Source organism: Limanda limanda, chromosome 1 (genome assembly GCF_963576545.1).
Source record: "Limanda limanda chromosome 1, fLimLim1.1, whole genome shotgun sequence".
In the NCBI taxonomy this organism is placed as follows: domain Eukaryota; kingdom Metazoa; phylum Chordata; class Actinopteri; order Pleuronectiformes; family Pleuronectidae; genus Limanda; species Limanda limanda.
Genome location: NC_083636.1, coordinates 870,186 through 891,132, shown reverse-complemented (window position 1 = coordinate 891,132; position 20,947 = coordinate 870,186). Strand labels below are relative to the sequence as shown.

At 45.9% G+C, this 20,947-nt stretch overlaps 1 protein-coding gene across 1 annotated transcript; it reads right to left on the bottom strand.

The window, feature by feature from the left end:
* Positions 1–3,590: 3,590 nt before the first annotated feature.
* LOC133004541 (endophilin-B2-like) lies at positions 3,591–20,579 on the bottom strand. Its single transcript, XM_061074009.1, has 11 exons — positions 20,502–20,579; positions 18,819–18,960; positions 17,011–17,139; positions 14,307–14,440; positions 13,907–13,999; positions 13,439–13,501; positions 11,300–11,323; positions 11,092–11,181; positions 10,512–10,612; positions 6,967–7,192; positions 3,591–3,725 (listed from the first exon to the last, which is right to left on the bottom strand). Exons 1-11 carry the CDS (start codon positions 20,562–20,564, stop codon positions 3,618–3,620), a joined length of 1,173 nt encoding a protein of 390 aa, XP_060929992.1. The 5' UTR covers positions 20,565–20,579; the 3' UTR covers positions 3,591–3,617.
* Positions 20,580–20,947: the final 368 nt, after the last annotated feature.

Below are 20,947 nucleotides of genomic sequence, written 5' to 3'. Positions count from 1 at the left end.
AACTTTCCATGGGAATTATCGGGAATTAACGGGAATTAACGGGAATATACGGGAATTAAAGGGAATTAAAGGGAATAAACTGGAAATGTTGTGGGTAATTTATACTAACTGTATTTACCTTGTCATATACAGACATAAATATAAACATTTTGTTTTGTCATAGGCTGATTTGAGCTCTGAGGAAACTTTGGGCACTTGACTATATGCTTCTGCATCGTTGTGTCATTCTTAACATAGGTCTTTGCACAGTATTTGCTAATGTACACAGCCTTTCCTTCTACATTGGATGGGGTGAAATGTCTCCACACATGAGAGAGTGCACGTGGCATTGTTCTGTAGAATAAGATGAGAACAAAGTTTGTAAAAAAACACTAATGCAATGCCAGAGATATAAATAGTTAGCCAAACAATTGGAATCGTCTGTAAACATATTTTACAATTGATGGATAAATGAATGTTAATAGTCTAGATGAACAGATGAACAATCCTCAATCAGCATGCTCATATATTTCCCAGTAATATCATGGAAACTTACCTGACTAGTCCTTCACTCTACAGCAGGCCTCAATAGCCCTGCTGTAGAGTGAAGCATGCTGGGAGTTATCTGTGCATGTGATGGAAGAATGACCAGTGGAGGGTTGGAACTCAACGTTCCATACATCTTTAACATAGAGTTTTGAATGATGTGTTTATAGCTTAGTGTTTAATTTGCGTAGTTTTTTTTTTTCTTTCAAAATTCCCCAAATTCCCGAGCTTAACTTCCCATGGAAAGTTTCCGGAAATTTACCGGAAACTTTCCGCCCCTTTGCAACCCTAGTTGCAACAGATCATGAGCACTTTGTGTGTCAGGCATATTGTCGTTTGTGTGTTGCTGCTGCTGGTAAGTTTCTGAAATGACAGAAACATCTTTGACAAAACTTAACGTCTACTCTGATTATTTTAGTTTGCTCCATGTCCCATCTGCTAACATGGAGGAGGTGTTATACTGCAGCCAGACACCAGGTGGCGATAGAGCTGATTTGGTTGTAGCTGATAGAGCGGTCATGTTGTTTATCTTGATTCAGAGGCGGCCTGATAGTGATGACATCACTGTGTACAAGGGAGGACCCGGAGAGGAACCCTGACCCACCGGTTCAGATCTGGCAACACTCACCACACCCGAGTTCTAAAAATGACCACGGATGTCATCGCCCTGAGGAAACACAGAGTGTCTATGAATCACTGAGCTTTTACTCATCCGCCCCCCCCCCCATCTCCTGCTGAGAATAAACAGCTCAGACGTTTCTTCTTGTTGCAACACAACACTCACATGGGCAGGGAGCTGAGTGACGATATCAACACATTCAATCACTGCATCAAAGTGACTCACAAAGAAAATACACACAAGTGAAAATACATAGAACTATTAAAAATAGTCAAAAGAATCAGCATGACCCACATTAGAATAATACAAACTGGGTCAGAACAGTGAAGGCTGTTGATTCAAAGAAAGACACCGACTCACTTTGTTCTAGAATCTCTCTCATGAATCTTATATTAAATTAAAACTTATATTACAGTGAATCCTTCCTCTCGCTTTCCAATTTCATTTATTAGAAACATTCCCAGATACAGATGTGGTTCACTTCAGGTGATGATGCTGCACATCTGGTCCACAAAATGTTAAGATGTGAACCTAAAGTTGTCTTCAAGTAAAATAGCAAATGTGGCACAAATATTCCAAAACAGATGTTTTTGTTCCTTTCTGGAAAACGTGGTGGTGTGATGATGTGAATATAAAGTTTTGAATTCATATATTTTGAATTAAATATTTAGGTTTTTTCAGTTGTTTGAAGTTTGAGTTGATTTAATCCAGTTTTCTGGATGACATCCTGTTTCCTGCCCCTGTGATTGGCTGCGCCCCCCTGATGTGTTCCAGCTGTTCCCTAACCTCCAGCTCTCTGTTCCCTGACCTCCAGCTCTCTGTTCCCTGACCTCCAGCTCTCTGTTCCCTGACCTCCAGCTCTCTGTTCCCTCCAGCGGCTCAGTGGTTCCCTTCCTGACTTCCCTCTGTTACCTGAGAGGATCGGGGGTTCGGATCCTCGCTGCTGGTTTCCACACTACCTGTGATTCTCTGTCCTCTCCAGTCTGATTCTCACCATGTGAAAGCAAAGAATCCGAGGTTTTCTGTTTGCAAGTTGTTTCATTTTCCTTCAGTTTCTATTGAAACTTAGTCCAAAAGTAAATGTGTTGATAAGTGACATGTTTGTGGACATTCAAGAAACACACAACCTCATTACTGTTACACACATGCACGTTTATTGTACTGGGAAACACGTGATGAATGTACACTTATTTCTTGCAACAACACACTAAATTCTAGATATGAAAATAAACTAAAACACAGCTCTCTAAATAACTGAAATCCTGAATTCATGGACACACAGAGTAGATCAATATGTTCTCCAGTCAGATTCAACTTCCACTGCTGCTTAGCAACCTCTACAGTTCAACACAAAGGGAGAGCTCGACTGTGAACTCTCCCTTTGTGTTGAACATTTCCATTTGACAACACTCGGCTCTGACTCAGTAAACACAATAAAGACTTTACATCATCGGAAAATAGTTTAGTATAATTTTGGATCAATCCGAAACTAAAGCACCTTTCTCTCAGGTGATGAGTAATCTCTCCGATGTCTCGGGGGTTTGAACTCAGGATCAACTTGTCGAGACGTCCACAGACTCACATGTGGAGTCAGGTCCGGCTGTGAGTCACTCAGGGAGCTGGCGTGCAGCCGGCGTGCAGATGTGTGATTTAGTGATTAATACACAAGAGCTGAGTGAGCAAACAATGATCATTCGAATCTGCTGCTTTTTGCGTCAGCGTCTTCCTGGATCTCAGAGATCACTTGGGGGAGTTCAGCATCATCAGGGGAAGACGAACCAGGCAACAAGACAAAGACCCTGAACGCCTCACGAAGCTGTGAGACTTACAACAAGAAGAACGATTTACCAACACCTGAAGTTCACCGGCGTGCTGAGTGCGCTGCAGCACCTCCTACTGGCAGGTTTCTGCAGTACCAGTTTCGAGACTCACACACAGTCACTTTCAATATTTGACTTATTTATGTAACATGTTTTATCAACTGTCAGCTCTAAGACACACAAACTGTAGAATGGGACCTACAGAGAAGATTGATGACTTTAAAGATGTAATAGTGGTTTAGATATGTCTCAAAACAGAAAGTCTGGTAATCCTTTTTTATTTTACTTTACCAAACCAGGAGGGTCTCATTGAATATGATTCATTCAAGTCTGTGAGATAAGGACGATTCAGGTTTAAGGAAGAATCTTCCAAACTGCAGCGTTAACGAGAAGGAGAGTGTAGCTGTCGCCGTGGCAACATCAGCCTCCGTATGAACACGAGTGATGAGAGGAAACAACCAATCAGACGGAGAATTCAATCATCCACCAGGTAATGGTAACTCCACTTACAGGTTTGCATATATGTGTGTGTGTGTGTGTGTGTGTGTCTGTGTGTGTGTGTGTGTGTGTGTGTGTGTGTGTGTGTGTGTGTGTGTGTGTGTGTGTGTGTGTGTGTGTGTGTGTGTGTGTGTGTCTGTGTGTGTGTGTGTCCATTAGCTCAGCAGCTCGAGGTAGGTGACGGGAACTTTGCCCTTCTCGTTGCCTCGTTCTCCAATCAACCAATCAGGATCCATCCCTGGGACGGTGTGGACGGTGATGATCTGGAGAAACAAACAGAAAACAAGGAAGATGTTTTTAGTTTACAAGGCTCAGACACATTTTGACCAATGGATTTCCATGATTTTTTCCATGACTTTTCAATAACCAAATTTCCATGACCAAACATTTTGTGGAATCTCTGTGTTTACATGAAAAAACGACAACATTAAGTATTTAAGCTAACAATGATAATTCCAAAGCAGACAGTGAACCTTAAATGACACAAATGAATGAGACGATAGTTGGATTGAGGTCTTTCTCTGTTCTAACCCGTCACGTGTTCTTTTCCATTTGTAGCCGAGCTTAGTTGAATCTGCACTTCCCTGGCGTCGGTCCTTATCCCGACTTCCTCTCCACTGAACTGTTCAGTTAGTATGAGAGCGTATGCCTGCTTTTTAATTATTTTTTCTGTATCATGGTCACTACTGTTGCAATATTACTTATAATACTTTTGTTTTCATTACAATAACACTTACATCATTCCACTTTCTCCCCAGTACCTGCTTTTGCACAGTGTCTGTTTTGCAGGTTGTTTTTGTTTTTGTTTCTGTATATTTTTACTCTCATTATGTGTAGTTTAGTAGTGTATATATTTTGATCTTTCTTTTTTATTTGTGCTTCGGCCAATTATTTAAATTCTGTTTTTCTCTTTTCTGCTGTAACAAGTGAATTTCCCCGTTGTGTGGATAAATAAAGAAATCTAATCTAATCTTATATTTTGAGCGTATTTCTTTTAAAAGCATATGAATTATTTAAAACTCAGCGTAAATCAAACACATGAAAATATGAATATAAGAAATTTCCATGGTATTTTTTTCAAGCACTTTTCCAGGCCTGAGTATAAACATTTAACAATTCCATGACTTTTCCAGGTTTTTCATGACCGTAGGAACCCTGAGAGAAGATAGGTTTTCCAAAGTTAACCTTACGTAGTGAGGACATTCTGCTGGGTCCTGTCGGGCTGCTGAGGGTTAATATTTTTACAGTTAGAACTGGTTCAGCTGTGAGTTATGAAATGCATTATGCCAGTATCTCCACGCTGGTACACACAGGTAAACGTGTGCGGACGTGCTGGAACAGGCAGAAGAGGAGTTCCACCGGTTGGTCCGGGAGCTGAGGAGCTCTCCTCACTCCTCTCTCTCTCTCTCTCTCTCTCTGATTCACTTCTGAAAACGTCCGGCCAGCACACGTTGTACTTTCCAGGTCGTGTAATCAAAGCGCTCGGGGCAGCTCAGCTGATTATTGCTCAACTTTTCTTGACTGTAACGAAGACTCTGCTGCTCCGCTTCATGTGTAATTTACCTGATGCTTTAATAACAAGAAGCTAAACTAATTCTTTTTAAAGGATCATCAGACTCTTCACTGAGATGATCAAACTTTCACTTGGATAAACCTGCACAGCTTTTACATGGTGCAGATAGAAATCTACTTCAGATCCAAACTGTGAGGATCTTTGAATCTTTAACGATGTTTCTGTCCTCTAGTGTGTATTTCCATAACCCCCCCCCCCCCCCCGCCCCCTAACAAGGCCAGGGCTGCGTTCGGCTCCGACTCATCATCGCAAAGTTAATTTAAATCTAACGCTGGTGATTTGACACTTTGTGGTGAAACACAAGTGTTGCATCTACGGCAGCTGAGGAGGTTCTTCTTGTTGAAGAGATGTCAGAGGGAGATGACAGGAGTTTAAATACGTGTTCACATTTCATGTCATTGAGCTTTTATCCAAAGCGACTCACAATAAGTTCTTCAGCCCTGAGGAACAAAGCAGAACGAGAATCCAGAAGGTACGGATTCCTGAGCTGCAGAGGTCGGAGGTCGCTAAGACCGTAGTCTAGGCCTGAGATGACCCGGACCTGGACCAGAGCCTGGACCAGAGCCTGGACCAGAGCCTGGACTAGAACTTGGACCAGAGCCTGGACCAGAGCCTGAACTAGAACTTGGACCAGAGCCTGGACCAGAACCTGGACTAGAACCTCCACCAGAGCCTGGCACAGAGCCTGGACCAGAGCCTGGACCAGAGCCTGGACCAGAGCCTGGCACAGAGCCTGGCACAGAGCCTGGCACAGAGCCTGGACCAGAGCCTGGACTAGAACCTGGACTAGAACCTGGACCAGAGCCTGGCACAGAGCCTGGCACAGAGCCTGGACTAGAACCTGGACCAGAGCCTGGACCAGAGCCTGGACTAGAACCTGGACTAGAACCTGGACCAGAGCCTGGACCAGAGCCTGGCACAGAGCCTGGCACAGAGCCTGGACTAGAAGCTGGACCAGAGCCTGGACCAGAACCTGGACCAGAGCCTGGACCAGAGCCTGGCACAGAGCCTGGACCAGAGCCTGGACCAGAGCCTGGACCAGAGCCTGGACTAGAACCTGGACCAGAGCCTGGACCAGAACCTGGCTCAGAGCCTGGACCAGAGCCTGGACCAGAGCCTGGACTAGAACCTGGACCAGAGCCTGGCACAGAGCCTGGCACAGAGCCTGGCACAGAGCCTGGACCAGAGCCTGGACCAGAGCCTGGACCAGAGCCTGGACTAGAACCTGGACCAGAGCCTGGACCAGAACCTGGACCAGAGCCTGGACCAGAGCCTGGACTAGAACCTGGACCAGAGCCTGGACCAGAGCCTGGACCAGAGCCTTGACCAGAACCTGGACTAGAACCTGGACCAGAGACTGGACCAGAGCCTGCTCCGCCTTCTGAGTGACAAGGGGGCGTGTCCTCCTGACGTTGTGCAGCATGAATCTACATGAAGGTGTTGTTACAGTAATGTTGGCAGAGAGGGAGGGTCGACTGTCGGGTGTCACACCCAGGTTCCTACAGTTAGTTGGGGGGGGGGGTTAACAAAGGGACTAGTCAGGTCTAGGGGGAGGAGCCTTCCCTGAAAAGATAAAAAATGTCTGGATTCTGCTTCTGATGTTCTATTGAAGTTGGAAGTTCTATAATTTATAGGATTCTGATTCTGACACAGAAGAGCAGACGTCAGTCAGGGGGGCGGAGCAGTGATCAGCCAGTCAGGGGGCGGAGCAGTGATCAGCCAGTCAGGGGGCGGAGCAGTGATCAGTCGATAGTAACCATGTGAGTCGCGGCGCCGGCTGGGAGACCACCAGCTTCCCGTGAGAACAGGCGTCTCTTCATGAAACATTTAACGTGCAAAGTGAGTTTTGATTTCAAGCAGCAGGTCATCAGAGCTGCTGAGTCACTGCAGCAAGATGGAGGATGTGCGTGTGATGAGTCAGCGGTTTGCACCTCGTCCGCCAGGAGGCTCAGCTCGCTGACCCCGTGGCCGTCGTAGTCATAGAGCACCTTGGCCTTCCTGGTTCCTGTGACTGGGAACTGGCTCTGCTCCACCGCCAGCGTGCCCACCGCGGCCTGGCCAGGGGACCCCGCCCCCCCCCCCGGAGACGGAGGGCCAGACAGGAAGGAGGAGGCCTGGGGGGGGGCGCCGCCGCCGCCGCCGCCGCCGCCGGAACATCTGTGAAGACAATTGACGGATATGACACACGAATTATTTCCGGTTCTGATCGTGGAGTGGAGCCATAGCATCCAGGCCCCGCCCACACATGCAACCAGCCAATCAGGAGTCCCTCTCAGCTGTCAATCAGGAAGTCTTTACACATCATTTAACCAATTCAAATTCATTTCCATTGATTTGAACTTTTGCAAATAATAAAATTAATTAAAACAGTTTATACTCTTATATAATTACAATGTGAGAGTCTCCACCTCCCGGTTGGTTCTTCTATCATTTATCATATGAATCATTTGAATGAAGTTTGTTTGAAGACTTATTGGAAAAAAGGTAATAAAAGTAAAAGGTTGTTGTTAGGAACCGGTCAGAGGAAGTGATGCAACGTTGTGCGTCAGCGTCACATGTTTGTGTTTCAGTGTCGTCACTCACACACACATTCTGCCCCCCCCGACTCCAACCTTCACCATCCACACTGAGGCTTCCACCGAGACCGAACCCTCAACCAGTGAGAGACTCACACAGGCCTCAGAAGAACTACACAACCCACAGAGACACAGGAACACACACGCTACACACACACGCTACACACACACGCTACACACACACGCTCCACACACACGCTACACACACACGCTACACACACACGCTACACACACACGCTACACACACACGCTCCACACACACGCTACACACACACGCTACACACACACGCTCCACACACACGCTACACACACACGCTACACACACACGCTACACACACACGCTACACACACACGCTCCACATCTGTTCAGAGAAAAGACCAGAAACTGGTTTCACAACATCTGGAGAGGGAGACGCTGCCGGCCAATCAGAGGCAGGCAGTCCATGTTTACACACTCACACACATAGATACACATATAGACAGAAACACACACAGATACACACACAAACACACTCAGAGACACAGACACCCATAGACAGAAACACACACACATAGATACACACATAGACAAAAACTCACACACATAGATACACACATAGACAGAAACACACACACACACAGATACACACTCACACAAACACACGCACATAGATACACACATAGATACACACATAGATACACACATAGACAGAAACACACCCAGACACACACACCCAGACACACTCTCTCACACACATACACATAGATACACACATAGACAGAAACACACACACACACACAGATACACACACAAACAGATACACACACACACACACACAAACACACTCAGACACACATACACACACTCACACTCACATAGATACACGCATAGACAGAAACACACACACACAGATACACACACACACTTACACAGAAACACAAACACACCCAGACACACTCTCACTCACACACACACACACACATAGATACACACATAGACAGAAACACATACACACACACACACATACACCCAGACACACACAATCACACACACACACACATAGATACACACATAGACAGAAACACACACACACACAGATACACACACACACAAACACACTCAGACACTCAGACACACATACACAGACACTCACACACACAGTCACACACACACACACACACAGACACACACACTGGTAGATGAGCTGGTGGATCTCTTCGCTCTGTCTCCTGGGAGGAGGTGTTTGATGTGTCTCCTGGGAGGAGGTGTTTGATGTGTCTCCTGGGAGGAGGTGTTTGATGTGTCTCCTGGGAGGAGGTGTTTGGTCTGTCTCCTGGGAGGAGGTGTTTGATGTGTCTCCTGGGAGGAGGTGTTTGATATGTCTCCTGGGAGGAGGTGTTTGATATGTCTCCTGGGACGAGGTGTTTGATATGTCTCCTGGGAGGAGGTGTTTGATGTGTCTCCTGGGAGGAGGTGTTTGATGTGTCTCCTGGGAGGAGGTGTTTGATGTGTCTCCTGGGACGAGGTGTTTGATGTGTCTCCTGGGAGGAGGTGTTTGATGTGTCTCCTGGGACGAGGTGTTTGATGTGTCTCCTGGGAGGAGGTGTTTGATGTGTCTCCAGTGAGGAGGTGTTTGATGTGTCTCCTGGGAGGAGGTGTTTGATGTGTCTCCTGGGAGGAGGTGTTTGATGTGTCTCCTGGGACGAGGTGTTTGATGTGTCTCCTGGGACGAGGTGTTTGATGTGTCTCCTGGGAGGAGGTGTTTGATGTGTCTCCTGGGAGGAGGTGTTTGATGTGTCTCCTGGGAGGAGGTGTTTGATCTGTCTCCTGGGAGGAGGTGTTTGATGTGTCTCCTGGGACGAGGTGTTTGATGTGTCTCCTGGGAGGAGGTGTTTGATGTGTCACCTGGGAGGAGGTGTTTGATGTGTCTCCTGGGAGGAGGTGTTTGGTCTGTCTCCTGGGAGGAGGTGTTTGATGTGTCTCCTGGGAGGAGGTGTTTGATGTGTCTCCTGGGAGGAGGTGTTTGATGTGTCTCCTGGGAGGAGGTGTTTGATGTGTCTCCTGGGAGGAGGTATTTGATGTGTCTCCTGGGAGGAGGTGTTTGATGTGTCTCCTGGGAGGAGGTGTTTGATGTGTCTCCTGGGAGGAGGTGTTTGATGTGTCTCCTGGGAGGAGGTGTTTGATGTGTCTCCTGGGAGGAGGTATTTGATGTGTCTCCTGGGAGGAGGTGTTTGGTCTGTCTCCTGGGAGGAGGTGTTTGATGTGTCTCCTGGGAGGAGGTGTTTGATGTGTCTCCTGGGAGGAGGTGTTTGATGTGTCTCCTGGGAGGAGGTGTTTGATGTGTCTCCTGGGAGGAGGTATTTGATGTGTCTCCTGGGAGGAGGTGTTTGATGTGTCTCCTGGGAGGAGGTGTTTGGTGTGTCTCCTGGGAGGAGGTGTTTGATGTGTCTCCTGGGAGGAGGTGTTTGATGTGTCTCCTGGGAGGAGGTGTTTGGTCTGTCTCCTGGGAGGAGGTGTTTGATGTGTCTCCTGGGAGGAGGTGTTTGATGTGTCTCCTGGGAGGAGGTGTTTGGTCTGTCTCCTGGGAGGAGGTGTTTGATGTGTCTCCTGGGAGGAGGTGTTTGATGTGTCTCCTGGGAGGAGGTGTTTGATGTGTCTCCTGGGAGGAGGTGTTTGGTCTGTCTCCTGGGAGGAGGTGTTTGATGTGTCTCCTGGGAGGAGGTGTTTGATGTGTCTCCTGGGAGGAGGTGTTTGATGTGTCTCCTGGGATGAGGTGTTTGATGTGTCTCCTGGGAGGAGGTGTTTGATGTGTCTCCTGGGAGGAGGTGTTTGATGTGTCTCCTGGGAGGAGGTGTTTGATGTGTCTCCTGGGAGGAGGTGTTTGATGTGTCTCCTGGGAGGAGGTGTTTGCTCTCCTCACCTGTGGAGCTCCTGCTGCAGCTCCACCATGAGCTGGTGACACTGAGCGTAGAACGTCGCCTGAGCCTCCGCGAAGTCCTGCAAACATCTCTGGTGGTTGAGCTGAGGACAGAAGACAGACGAGTGTGAGAGGACACTGCTGCTTTTCATTCCACCTGCCGAGGACCTGATGTCCTCAACTCTGTCCTGATGTCCTCAACTCGGACCTGATGTCCTCAACTCTGACCTGATGTCCTCAACTCGGACCTGATGTCCTCAACTCTGTCCTGATGTCCTCAACTCTGACCTGATGTCCTCAACTCTGTCCTGATGTCCTCAACTCTGGCCTGGTGTCCTCAACTCTGACCTAATGTCCTCAACTCTGACCTGATGTCCTCAACTCTGTCCTGATGTCCTCAACTCTGTCCTGATGTCCTCAACTCTGTCCTGATGAACCAAAACGAACGTTTGACTTTGTTTTTAAACTGTAGTAAACATCATGATAATAATAAACAGACTGAGCTGCTGTGACACGAGTTCCTCTGCATCATCACGGGGGGGGGGGGGGGGGCTGACTCACTGAGTCACATGACTGCACTCACATGTGTGCTGCTGATTCCTTCCAGCAGGAGGCGAGTGACCTCAGCCTGTCGGTCGAACTCGGTCTGAGCGACTCGCAGCTCGTGCTCGGCCTGCAGGAGGAAGTGAAGAGATCACAACTGGACTCAGACACAAACACACAAACACACAAACACACAAACACACAAACACACAAACACACACACAGTGACCACGAGTGAAGACACTTACTTTATCCACCTCCTCGCTCAGCAGCTGAGAGCACAGCGGAAAACACATTGTTAAAACCACAATAAAATGTACAAAGTGTGTTATTATAACTTTGTTCACGTTAAATTACAACTTTATCTTGAAATCAGAGACTTTATTTCTCCTCCAGTTTCTTTATTCTGAGTCACAGTTTTATCAGAAGTCGCCTTGAAGAAGAAAATAACAAAGAGCTGCATCATTTTATCTTATTCTAATTCATTCTCTTTTAAAAACCTTTTATTGTACAAAATATTTCTCCTGCCACGGATATAACAATGTTATTTTACTCTGATATTTCCATATCAGAGTCAGAGTGACGGCCGCCAGCTTGAACTGAATCTGACCTTTACTCTACTTTCTGCAGATGTGGACAGCTGCAGAAAGTTTGTTGTGTTGTGCCCCCTTGTGTTGAACTTGTGTTATTGTAAGGAAGCATCACTTTACCAAAGACATATTCGATATTTGCAGGTGAGATGTTTTAAGGGTCTGACTATGTCCTGGTTCATATCAGGTAACAGTAAATGGTGAAAGTCCGGATAAGTGGTGGAGACTATTAAGTGGATTCAAAATGTGAAAATGTTTACTTGATTGGATTAACTGGATGTTGGGACTTTGTGGACGTTGACATGTGTCTCCTCTTGTTCCTCAACTCGCAGGACAAATGATTCAAGTCAAGTTGTTTTGGACCAAAAGAAAAACGAGCCTGAACCTCTGAGGAGCGATGAGAACGTTTCTACCACCACAGACAAACGGCTCTAACTCCAGGTTCTACTTCTATGTCTCTGCCGACACGTTGAGCAACACAACCTTCGTCTGCTCTGCAGCCGGATCCACGTCCCAGCTCTCCCAGCCGCTCTGCAGCTGATCCAGTCACAGACACACAAACATGAGCATGACACGTCCGACTCACACATTGGTTCTCACACACAGAACCTGCAGAACACGTCAGGAGCATGTGAGGAACACGTCAGGAACACGTCAGGAACAAGTGAGGAACACGTCAGGAACTTTTGAGGAACATGTGAGGAACACGTCAGGAAAAAGTCAGGAACAAGTGAGGAACACGTCAGGAACACGTCAGGAAAAAGTGAGGAACACGTCAGGAACAAGTGAGGAACATGTGAGGAACACGTCAGGAACAAGTGAGGAACACGTCAGGAAAAAGTCAGTAGCATGTGAGGAACACGTCAGGAACAAGTGAGGAACAAGTGAGGAACAAGTGAGGAACAAGTGAGGAACACGTCAGGAACAAGTGAGGAACACGTCAGGAACAAGTCAGGAACATGTGAGGAACACGTCAGGAACAAGTCAGGAACATGTGAGGAACACGTCAGGAACAAGTCAGGAACATGTGAGGAACACATCAGGAACAAGTGAGGAACACGTCAGGAACAAGTCAGGAACACGTCAGTAGCATGTGCAGAACAAGTCAGGAACATGTGAGGAACACGTCAGGAACAAGTGAGGAACACGTCAGGAAAAAGTGAGGAACACGTCAGGAACAAGTGAGGAACAAGTGAGGAACATGTCAGGAACAAGTCAGGAACACGTCAGGAACAAGTGAGGAACAAGTGAGGAACAAGTCAGGAACAAGTCAGGAACAAGTGAGGAACACGTCAGGAACATGTGAGGAACAAGTCAGGAACAAGTCAGGAACAAGTCAGGAACAAGTGAGGAACACGTCAGGAACATGTGAGGAACACGTCAGGAACAAGTGAGGAACACGTCAGGAACAAGTCAGGAACACGTCAGGAACACGTCAGGAACACGTCAGGAACACGTCAGGAACACGTCAGGAACAAGTGAGGAACATGTGAGGAACAAGTCAGTAGCATGTGAGGAACACGTCAGGAACAAGTGAGGAACACGTCAGGAACAAGTAAAAAACACGTCAGGAACACGTGAGGAACACGCGAGGAACACGCGAGGAACACGTCAGACTTCAGGTCTGAAAGGAGGTTCATAAATGCAGCTGATCTTCACTCACATGATCTTCCCCTGGCTGACTGAGTCTGAAGCAGTGAACTCAACTGACTTGATGTTGGATTTTAAAGTCCCTATGTTCAGTTGACCTGTTAGCACGTTAGCACGTTAGCTTAGCTGCGGGTGTTTGTCTCTTACCGCTGACGCGCTGGCGGAGAGGACGTAGTTTCGAGGCCTCGTCTCCTGGAAGTCAGGTGCAGCCTTCGAACAAGAGCAGAGAGGAGCTACAGTCGTGAACTTAGAATCATTCAATCAGAAACACAAAAAGAGGTCGGAAGACAAAAAGCAAAGAAGCTCCAAATCGAGAAATGAAAATCATTAAAAAGCAGAGGACACACATCTGATGTTCATTATTACTATGATCATCAGAGCTCTGAGGACTGAACTCCAGGCTCCACTCTGATGTTTACTGATCTGTTCAAGGACAAGTTGTTATCGTTAGTGGACATGAACCCCACCTCCTCCATGTTAGCAGACGGGACACCAAACTAAAAGTTGGTTTGAGTTGAATTCGTTACTTGATGATATGAAACCGTGCTGAGACGTCGTGGTTGAGACAACAGGACGAGAAGAAGCAGAAGGAATCTGTGAACAGAGGAAACTCACTGCAGCTTTAGCTTCTGCCAGCTTGGATTTCTTCAGACGGGCTTTGCAGATGTCGAGATCCAGCCGTCGATTGTCCAGAAGCTTCCTCTCTTTCTGCAGAGACGAGAAGAATCGAGTGAGAAACACGGTGACGTCCCTTTAACTTCTAACGTAAAGACACAAAATCAGATGTGAGAGAACACACATGTGCAGGTCAGTCTGTGTGAGTCTGGTCTCCTGCTGCAGCTACACACTGCAGCTACACACAGCAGCTACACACAGCAGCTACACACAGCAGCTACACACAGCAGCTACACACAGCAGCTACACACAGCAGCTACACACAGCAGCTACACACAGCAGCAGCTACACACAGCAGGTGTGAAACGTCTCAACGCAACAAGGCGTCGCTCAGACTCACGGAGATCGTCCTCCAGTCTCCTTCCAGGAAGTTCCGTAGAGGAGTGAGGAAGGAGGCGGCCGAGGTCTGGAGGAAGTCACGCTCGGCTCCTCCCAGTTTCTTCTGGTACTCTCCCACTATGACCAGGGTGCTACCTACACACACAAACACAATACACACATGTATTAATTAACCCTTTTTTATTGTTAAGAAGGTTTTTAGTAGTTTTTCCTGACTCTTGTTGAGGGTGAAGGACAGAGGACGTCTCACATTGTTAAAGACTATGAGACAAATTGTGATTTGTGAATATGGGCTATACAAATAAAATTTAATTGATTGATTGTTGTATTACACACAACTTTTTTGTTTGGCACTTTATCAAAACAAGGTTATAAAGAGCTTCACAAACAGTGTGTTACAATGTGTTGCAGTGTGTTGCAGTGTGTGACAGTGTGTTGCAGTGTGTTACAGTGTGTTGCAGTGTGTGACAGTGTGTTGCAGTGTGTTACAGTGTGTTACAATGTGTTGCAGTGTGTTGCAGTGTGTGACAGTGTGTGACAGTGTGTGTTGCAGTGTGTTGCAGTGTGTTGCAGTGTGTTGCAGTGTGTCACATTGTGTTACAATGTGTTGCAGTGTGAGACAGTGTGTTGCAGTGTGTTGCAGTGTGTTGCAGTGTGTGACAGTGTTTTACAATGTGTTACAGTGTGTTACAGTGTGTTACAGTGTGTTGCAGTGTGTTACAGTGTGTGACAGTGTGTTGCAGTGTGTTACAGTGTGAGACAGTGTGAGACAGTGTGTGACAGTGTGTTGCAGTGTGTGACAGTGTGTTGCAGTTTGTTACAGTGTGAGACAGTGTGTTACAGTGTTGCAGTGTGTGACAGTGTGTTACAGTGTGTTACAGTGTGTTAAAGTGTGTGACAGTGTGTTGCAGTGTGTGACAGTGTGTGACAGTATGTGACAGTGTGTGACAGTGTGTTACAGTGTGTGACAGTGTGTTACAGTGTGTTACAGTGTGTGACAGTGTGTTACAGTGTTGCAGTGTGTGACAGTGTGTTACAGTGTGTTACAGTGTGAGACAGTGTGTTACAGTGTGTTACAGTGTGTTACAGTGTGAGACAGTGTGTTACAGTGTGAGACAGTGTGTTGCAGTGTTGTTGCGGTGTGAGACAGTGTGTTGCAGTGTGTTACAGTGTGAGACAGTGTGTTACAGTGTGTTACAGAGTGTTGCAGTGTGTTGCAGTGTGAGACAGTGTGTTACAGTGTGTTACAGAGTGTTGCAGTGTGTTGCAGTGTGAGACAGTGTGTGACAGTGTGAGACAGTGTGTTACAGTGTGTTACAGAGTGTTGCAGTGTGTTGCAGTGTTAGACACTGTGTTACAGTGTGTTACAGTGTGTTACAGTGTGTTACAGTGTGTTACAGTGTGTGACAGTGTGTGACAGTGTGAGACAGTGTGTTACAGTGTGAGACAGTGTGTTACAGTGTGTTACAGTGTGTTACAGTGTGAGACAGTGTGTTGCAGTGTGTTACAGTGTGTTACAGTGTTGCAGTGTGAGACAGTGTGTTGCAGTGTGTGACAGTGTGTTACAGTGTGTTGCAGTGTGTTACAGTGTGTTGCAGTGTGAGACAGTGTGTTGCAGTGTGTTACAGTGTGTTACAGTGTGAGACAGTGTGTTGCAGTGTGTTACAATGTGTTGCAGTGTGTTACAGTGTGAGACAGTGTGTTACAGTGTGAGACAGTGTGTTGCAGTGTGAGACAGTGTGTTGCAGTGTGTGACAGTGTGTTACAGTGTGTTGCAGTGTGTTACAGTGTGTTGCAGTGTGAGACAGTGTGTTGCAGTGTGTTACAATGTGTTGCAGTGTGTTACAGTGTGAGACAGTGTGAGACAGTGTGTTGCAGTGTTGTTGCGGTGTGAGACAGTGTGTTGCAGTGTGTTACAGTGTGTTGCAGTGTGTTGCAGTGTGTGACAGTGTGTTGCAGTGTGTTACAGTGTGAGACAGTGTGTGACAGTGTGTTGCAGTGTGTGACAGTGTGTTGCAGTTTGTTACAGTGTGAGACAGTGTGTTACAGTGTTGCAGTGTGTTACAGTGTTACAGTGTGTTACAGTGTGTTACAGTGTGTTGCAGTGTGTGACAGTGTGTGACAGTATGTGACAGTGTGTGACAGTGTGTTACAGTGTGTTACAGTGTGTGACAGTGTGTTACAGTGTTGCAGTGTGTGACAGTGTGTTACAGTGTGTTACAGTGTGTTAAAGTGTGTGACAGTGTGTTGCAGTGTGTGACAGTGTGTGACAGTATGTGACAGTGTGTGACAGTGTGTTACAGTGTGTGACAGTGTGTGACAGTGTGTTAAAGTGTGTGACAGTGTGTTGCAGTGTGAGACAGTTTGTTACAGTGTGTTACAGTGTGTGACAGTGTGTTGCAGTGTGAGACAGTGTGTTACAGTGTGTTACAGTGTGTGACAGTGTGTTACAGTGTGTTGCAGTGTGTGACAGTGTGTTACAGTGTGTTACAGTGTGAGACAGTGTGTGACAGTGTGTTACAGTGTGTGACAGTGTGTTACAGTGTGTTGCAGTGTGTGACAGTGTGTTACAGTGTGTTACAGTGTGAGACAGTGTGTGACAGTGTGTTGCAGTTTGTTACAGTGTGTGACAGTGTGTTACAGTGTGTGTCACTGTCTTTGTGTGACACCACTTCACACTGTGGTTCTGATGGACCTCCACTCACCGTACGGCGTCTCTGGACCGAACTCCTGAGCCGCGTCCAGCATGTGTTGTCCCAGCAGCTCTGCGTTGGTCGTCCTGGACGGAAGCTTCTTGTCCAGTTTGTCGTAGATGAACTCTTCGATTCGAGAACCTGAGCAGGTCCAACAAAGAAAACACAGTTCAGGAATGTATCGTATTGTTATTCATATGTTGTTATGTTTTTACAATGTTGTTTGTATGTGCTTTGGCTGTAGTGCATTTAGTAGAAAGCAATATGTGTGTAAGAAAACATAATTGTAGAACTGTTGTCAGGAAACCCACTTTAGAGTTTCCAGTGTCCCTGAAGGCATCGCTGCCTGGCAGCTACCCCAGTGTGTAACTCAACACTTGTGTGTGTCTGCCGAGTCACTGAACCTCCAACATGTTCACGTCAGCTCGTGTTCTCCACCTGCTGCACCAGAACATCTGCTCCACTTGGGTTCATATTGTTTTGGGATTTTTATAGCTGGACTTTTGGATTCTGAACTTCTTATCTTCTGTTTTACTTTGAGGTTTTTTACATTGTGTGTCTCTCCCTTTTGTTTGACTTCCTGTTTGATTGTGTCCTGCTGCTGTGATTGGCTGCTCCACCCTGATGTACCACACCTGAGTTAAATCCTCTCTGTGTGTTTCGTCTGTTCACGTTCTCGGGTTTCATTTCTGTTCCGAGCTTTTCAGTTTTTATCTCGTCTTCCTCATTTGTTCAAATTCATTTTGGAGTTTTCTGGAGTTTGTGTGTTCAGTTTGTCGTCACCTTCCTGCCACACTCACACCTTCCTGCTCCTGAGACAGGAAGACACACTCACACCTTCCAGCTCCTGAGACAGGAAGACACACTCACACCTTCCAGCTCCTGAGACAGGAAGACACACTCACACCTTCCTGCTCCTGAGACAGGAAGACACACTCTGTCCTTCCTGCCTTGCTGCTGCTCAGGTCCGGTTTGCTTTACGTGAAGATCAATGGATCTTTTATTTATCCCACAACAGTGAAATTAAGATACGGCCAAACTGTTTATCAAGATAAAAATGTTCACATCAGACATCGATAATTATCACGATAACTGTCACATTATTATATTTTTTGTTGAAAGACTGATTTTATATATTTGATGTTGATCCATTGAGTGTTAAACCTCTTCAATGTGTTTACAGTATATATTATATCCATGTATACAGTTTACTGAACCTCTGTTGCTATTGAAGACATTTTATTGCAATGATTATTGATATTATAACTCAGTAAATAATAAGATAATAATCAATAATTTATATAAACACAAGAAAATAATATAACAGAATATATACAGTGAAACAGGACTGCTTGTATGTGTCATGGCTGCCTCACACGCATAATTAAAGCAACACGTCTGAGAGGTGAAATAAACCCCTGGCCAGTAGGGGGCAGTGTTTATCTCGATGAACTCACCTGTGTGGTCCACTGAAGCATGAGGAGGTAGAAACACAGAGCACATGGACATGAAGCTGCTGGACCTCAACCAGCTCAAATACATGGGAGGTAAGATTCTGTCACATGTATCCAATAAAATGAGCAGACAAAAACATAAAAATACACACAATTTAAATTAAACGAAAATATTTATTTATTATTATATAACTTAATCAACAGGAAGTGATGTCATTTATTGTAACTGTTCATAAGAGAAAGTTCTTTACTCATTATTCCCTTCGCACAGTCATAAAAACAAGGTGTGGGCGTGAGGAGCTGGGGATCGAACCCCCGACCTCACGACACGTGGTCGACCCGCTCCTCCTCCTCCTCCTCACTTACTTGGGTTGGGCTGCAGCAGCACCTCCGTTTGTCTCAGGATCTTCTCGGTCCAGTTCTTGGTTCCATCAGCTCGAGTGAGCAGGTTCTCCAGGTGCTGGTCCAGCTCGGTTCTCTCAGCCTGACCCAGTTTCTCCTCCGTGAACTAGGTCAGAGTGAAGGAGGTGAAACTACAGGAAGTGGCTTCACGGGAGGAAATCCACACCTTAACTCATATCTTCAAACACGTGAACATTTGAACGATGATCTTTGTTCTGAGCCTCGTCAGTGAAGTTTGTGCTTTAACCACAAATTGATGGAATCTGGCTCCAAACCGACGACATCATCATCTCACAATTTAGGTTTTGGTCTAATTTGGTTTAAATGCAAAACTAACAACAATCCAATTAGCCTAAGTTATTTTCACTGCTAAATAGCCATCGCTAGCGTGCTAACATGCTACGTTAAACATGGTTACAAACTCTATCCCTCATGCTAGCATATTCACTGTTAGCATGCTAACATGCTACATTGAACATGGTAACAAACTCTATCCCTCATGCTAGCATATTCACTGTTAGCATGCTAACATGCTACATTAAACATGGTAACAAACTGACACCTGCTTCACTTCATGCTAGCATATTCACTGTTAGCATGTTGGTGTGCTTATATTAGCATAAAGCACTAAATAAATTCAATAAACTGAATTCATAGTAGAATGTTACATGAGGGAACAGATTACACTCAAGAGTATTTTTGCTTTTAATATTTAAAAAGCAAATACAAAAGTTACTGTTGTACTTTTACATGAATAAACTTTGTTTATTTGAACTTTTACATTAAACGTCTGAGTGCTTCCCTGATGCTACGTGACCATTATTACATAGCCTCATAATTTATAAAGTAATAATTAAGGCTAAAAACTCGAAAACGAAATTTATATAAAGTATTTGAGAGGACTTTAGATGTTACTGTGGCGTTATAGATGGAGTTTATTCTATATATTATATAAGAGTCTATACTGTAGTGCATGTAATATAGACATGAATATATATATATATAGACATATATATATATATATGTCTATATATATATATATATATGTTTTTACGAGTCCACGCAGTGTGACCTTTCCTGAGGGGGGGGTGGGTGCATGTGTCACGTGGTTAAAACACGATCACAGCATCAATAATAAATGGAGGATTAACATGACCTGCATGTCTCTGTGTGTGTGTGTGTGTGTGTCTCTCTGTGGATGTGTGTGTATCTCTCTGTGTGTACCTGTGTGTGTGTCTGTGTGTGTCCCTGTGTGTGTGTCTCTCTGTGTGTACCTGTGTGTGTGTGTCTCTCTGTGTGTTTGTGTCTCTCTGTGTCCCCCTGTGTGTGTCTCTGTGTGTGTATCTCTGTCCCTGTGTGTGTGTATCTCTGTGTGTACCTGTGTGTGTGTGTGTGTGTGTGTGTGTGTGTGTGTATCTCTGAGGGTGTGTGTCCCTGTGTGTGTGTGTGTGTATCTCTCTGTGTGTCTATCTCTGTGTGTGTGTCTCTGTGTGTGTATCTCTGTCCCTGTGTGTGTGTGTGTGTGTGGATTAGCGGCCCTCAGCTCGCTGTCTTCCAGCCGGACCCAGCCGCCCCCCCCCCAGCAGCCCCCCCCCCGGTGGGTGGTCGCTGCACCCCGGGGGGGGGGGGGTGGTCCTCCTCTCTCACCTGCACGGCCCTGGTGAAGAACACTCCTGCGTCCGACGCCAGTTTCTTCACGTTGAAGTCCATGATGCTCCTCGATCAGCTGCTGCAGCGTAATGCCGCCTCTTCACGGACCCTCGGAAATCTCCGCTTCGCCCTGGCTTAAAGAGCCCGCACCGAGTCACGACCGGCTGGACTGCGCCTGCGCACCATCGAGGAAGAACCAAGGAAGACTTCCCCTCGTTATTGACCAATCCTGTTCTCCCTACTGTTAGAACATATTACAGACGCCTTCTGTTTTGTTGTTTTGCTGTAAAATGTTCATACCTATGGAGGACCATACATGACTTAAGTATAAATAAATAAATAAATGTATAAATAAATACAGAAATAAATAAATAAATAACAACAGAAAAGTCTAAATAAATGTCTTTAATATATTTCCACATTTATTTATTTATTTATTCCCT

What these genes read in the sequence shown, in the direction of transcription:
- LOC133004541 (XM_061074009.1), bottom strand. Translation starts at nt 20,564, where the DNA reads ATGGACTTCAACGTGAAGAAACTGGCGTCGGACGCAGGAGTGTTCTTC. An exon ending in GAGACTGGAGGACGATCTCC is followed by an intron (nt 14,000 to 14,306) that starts GTGAGTCTGAGC and finishes TCGTCTCTGCAG; the next exon opens with AAAGAGAGGAAGCTTCTGGA. An exon ending in TCTCCGCCAGCGCGTCAGCG is followed by an intron (nt 11,324 to 13,438) that starts GTAAGAGACAAA and finishes CTGTGCTCTCAG; the next exon opens with CTGCTGAGCGAGGAGGTGGA.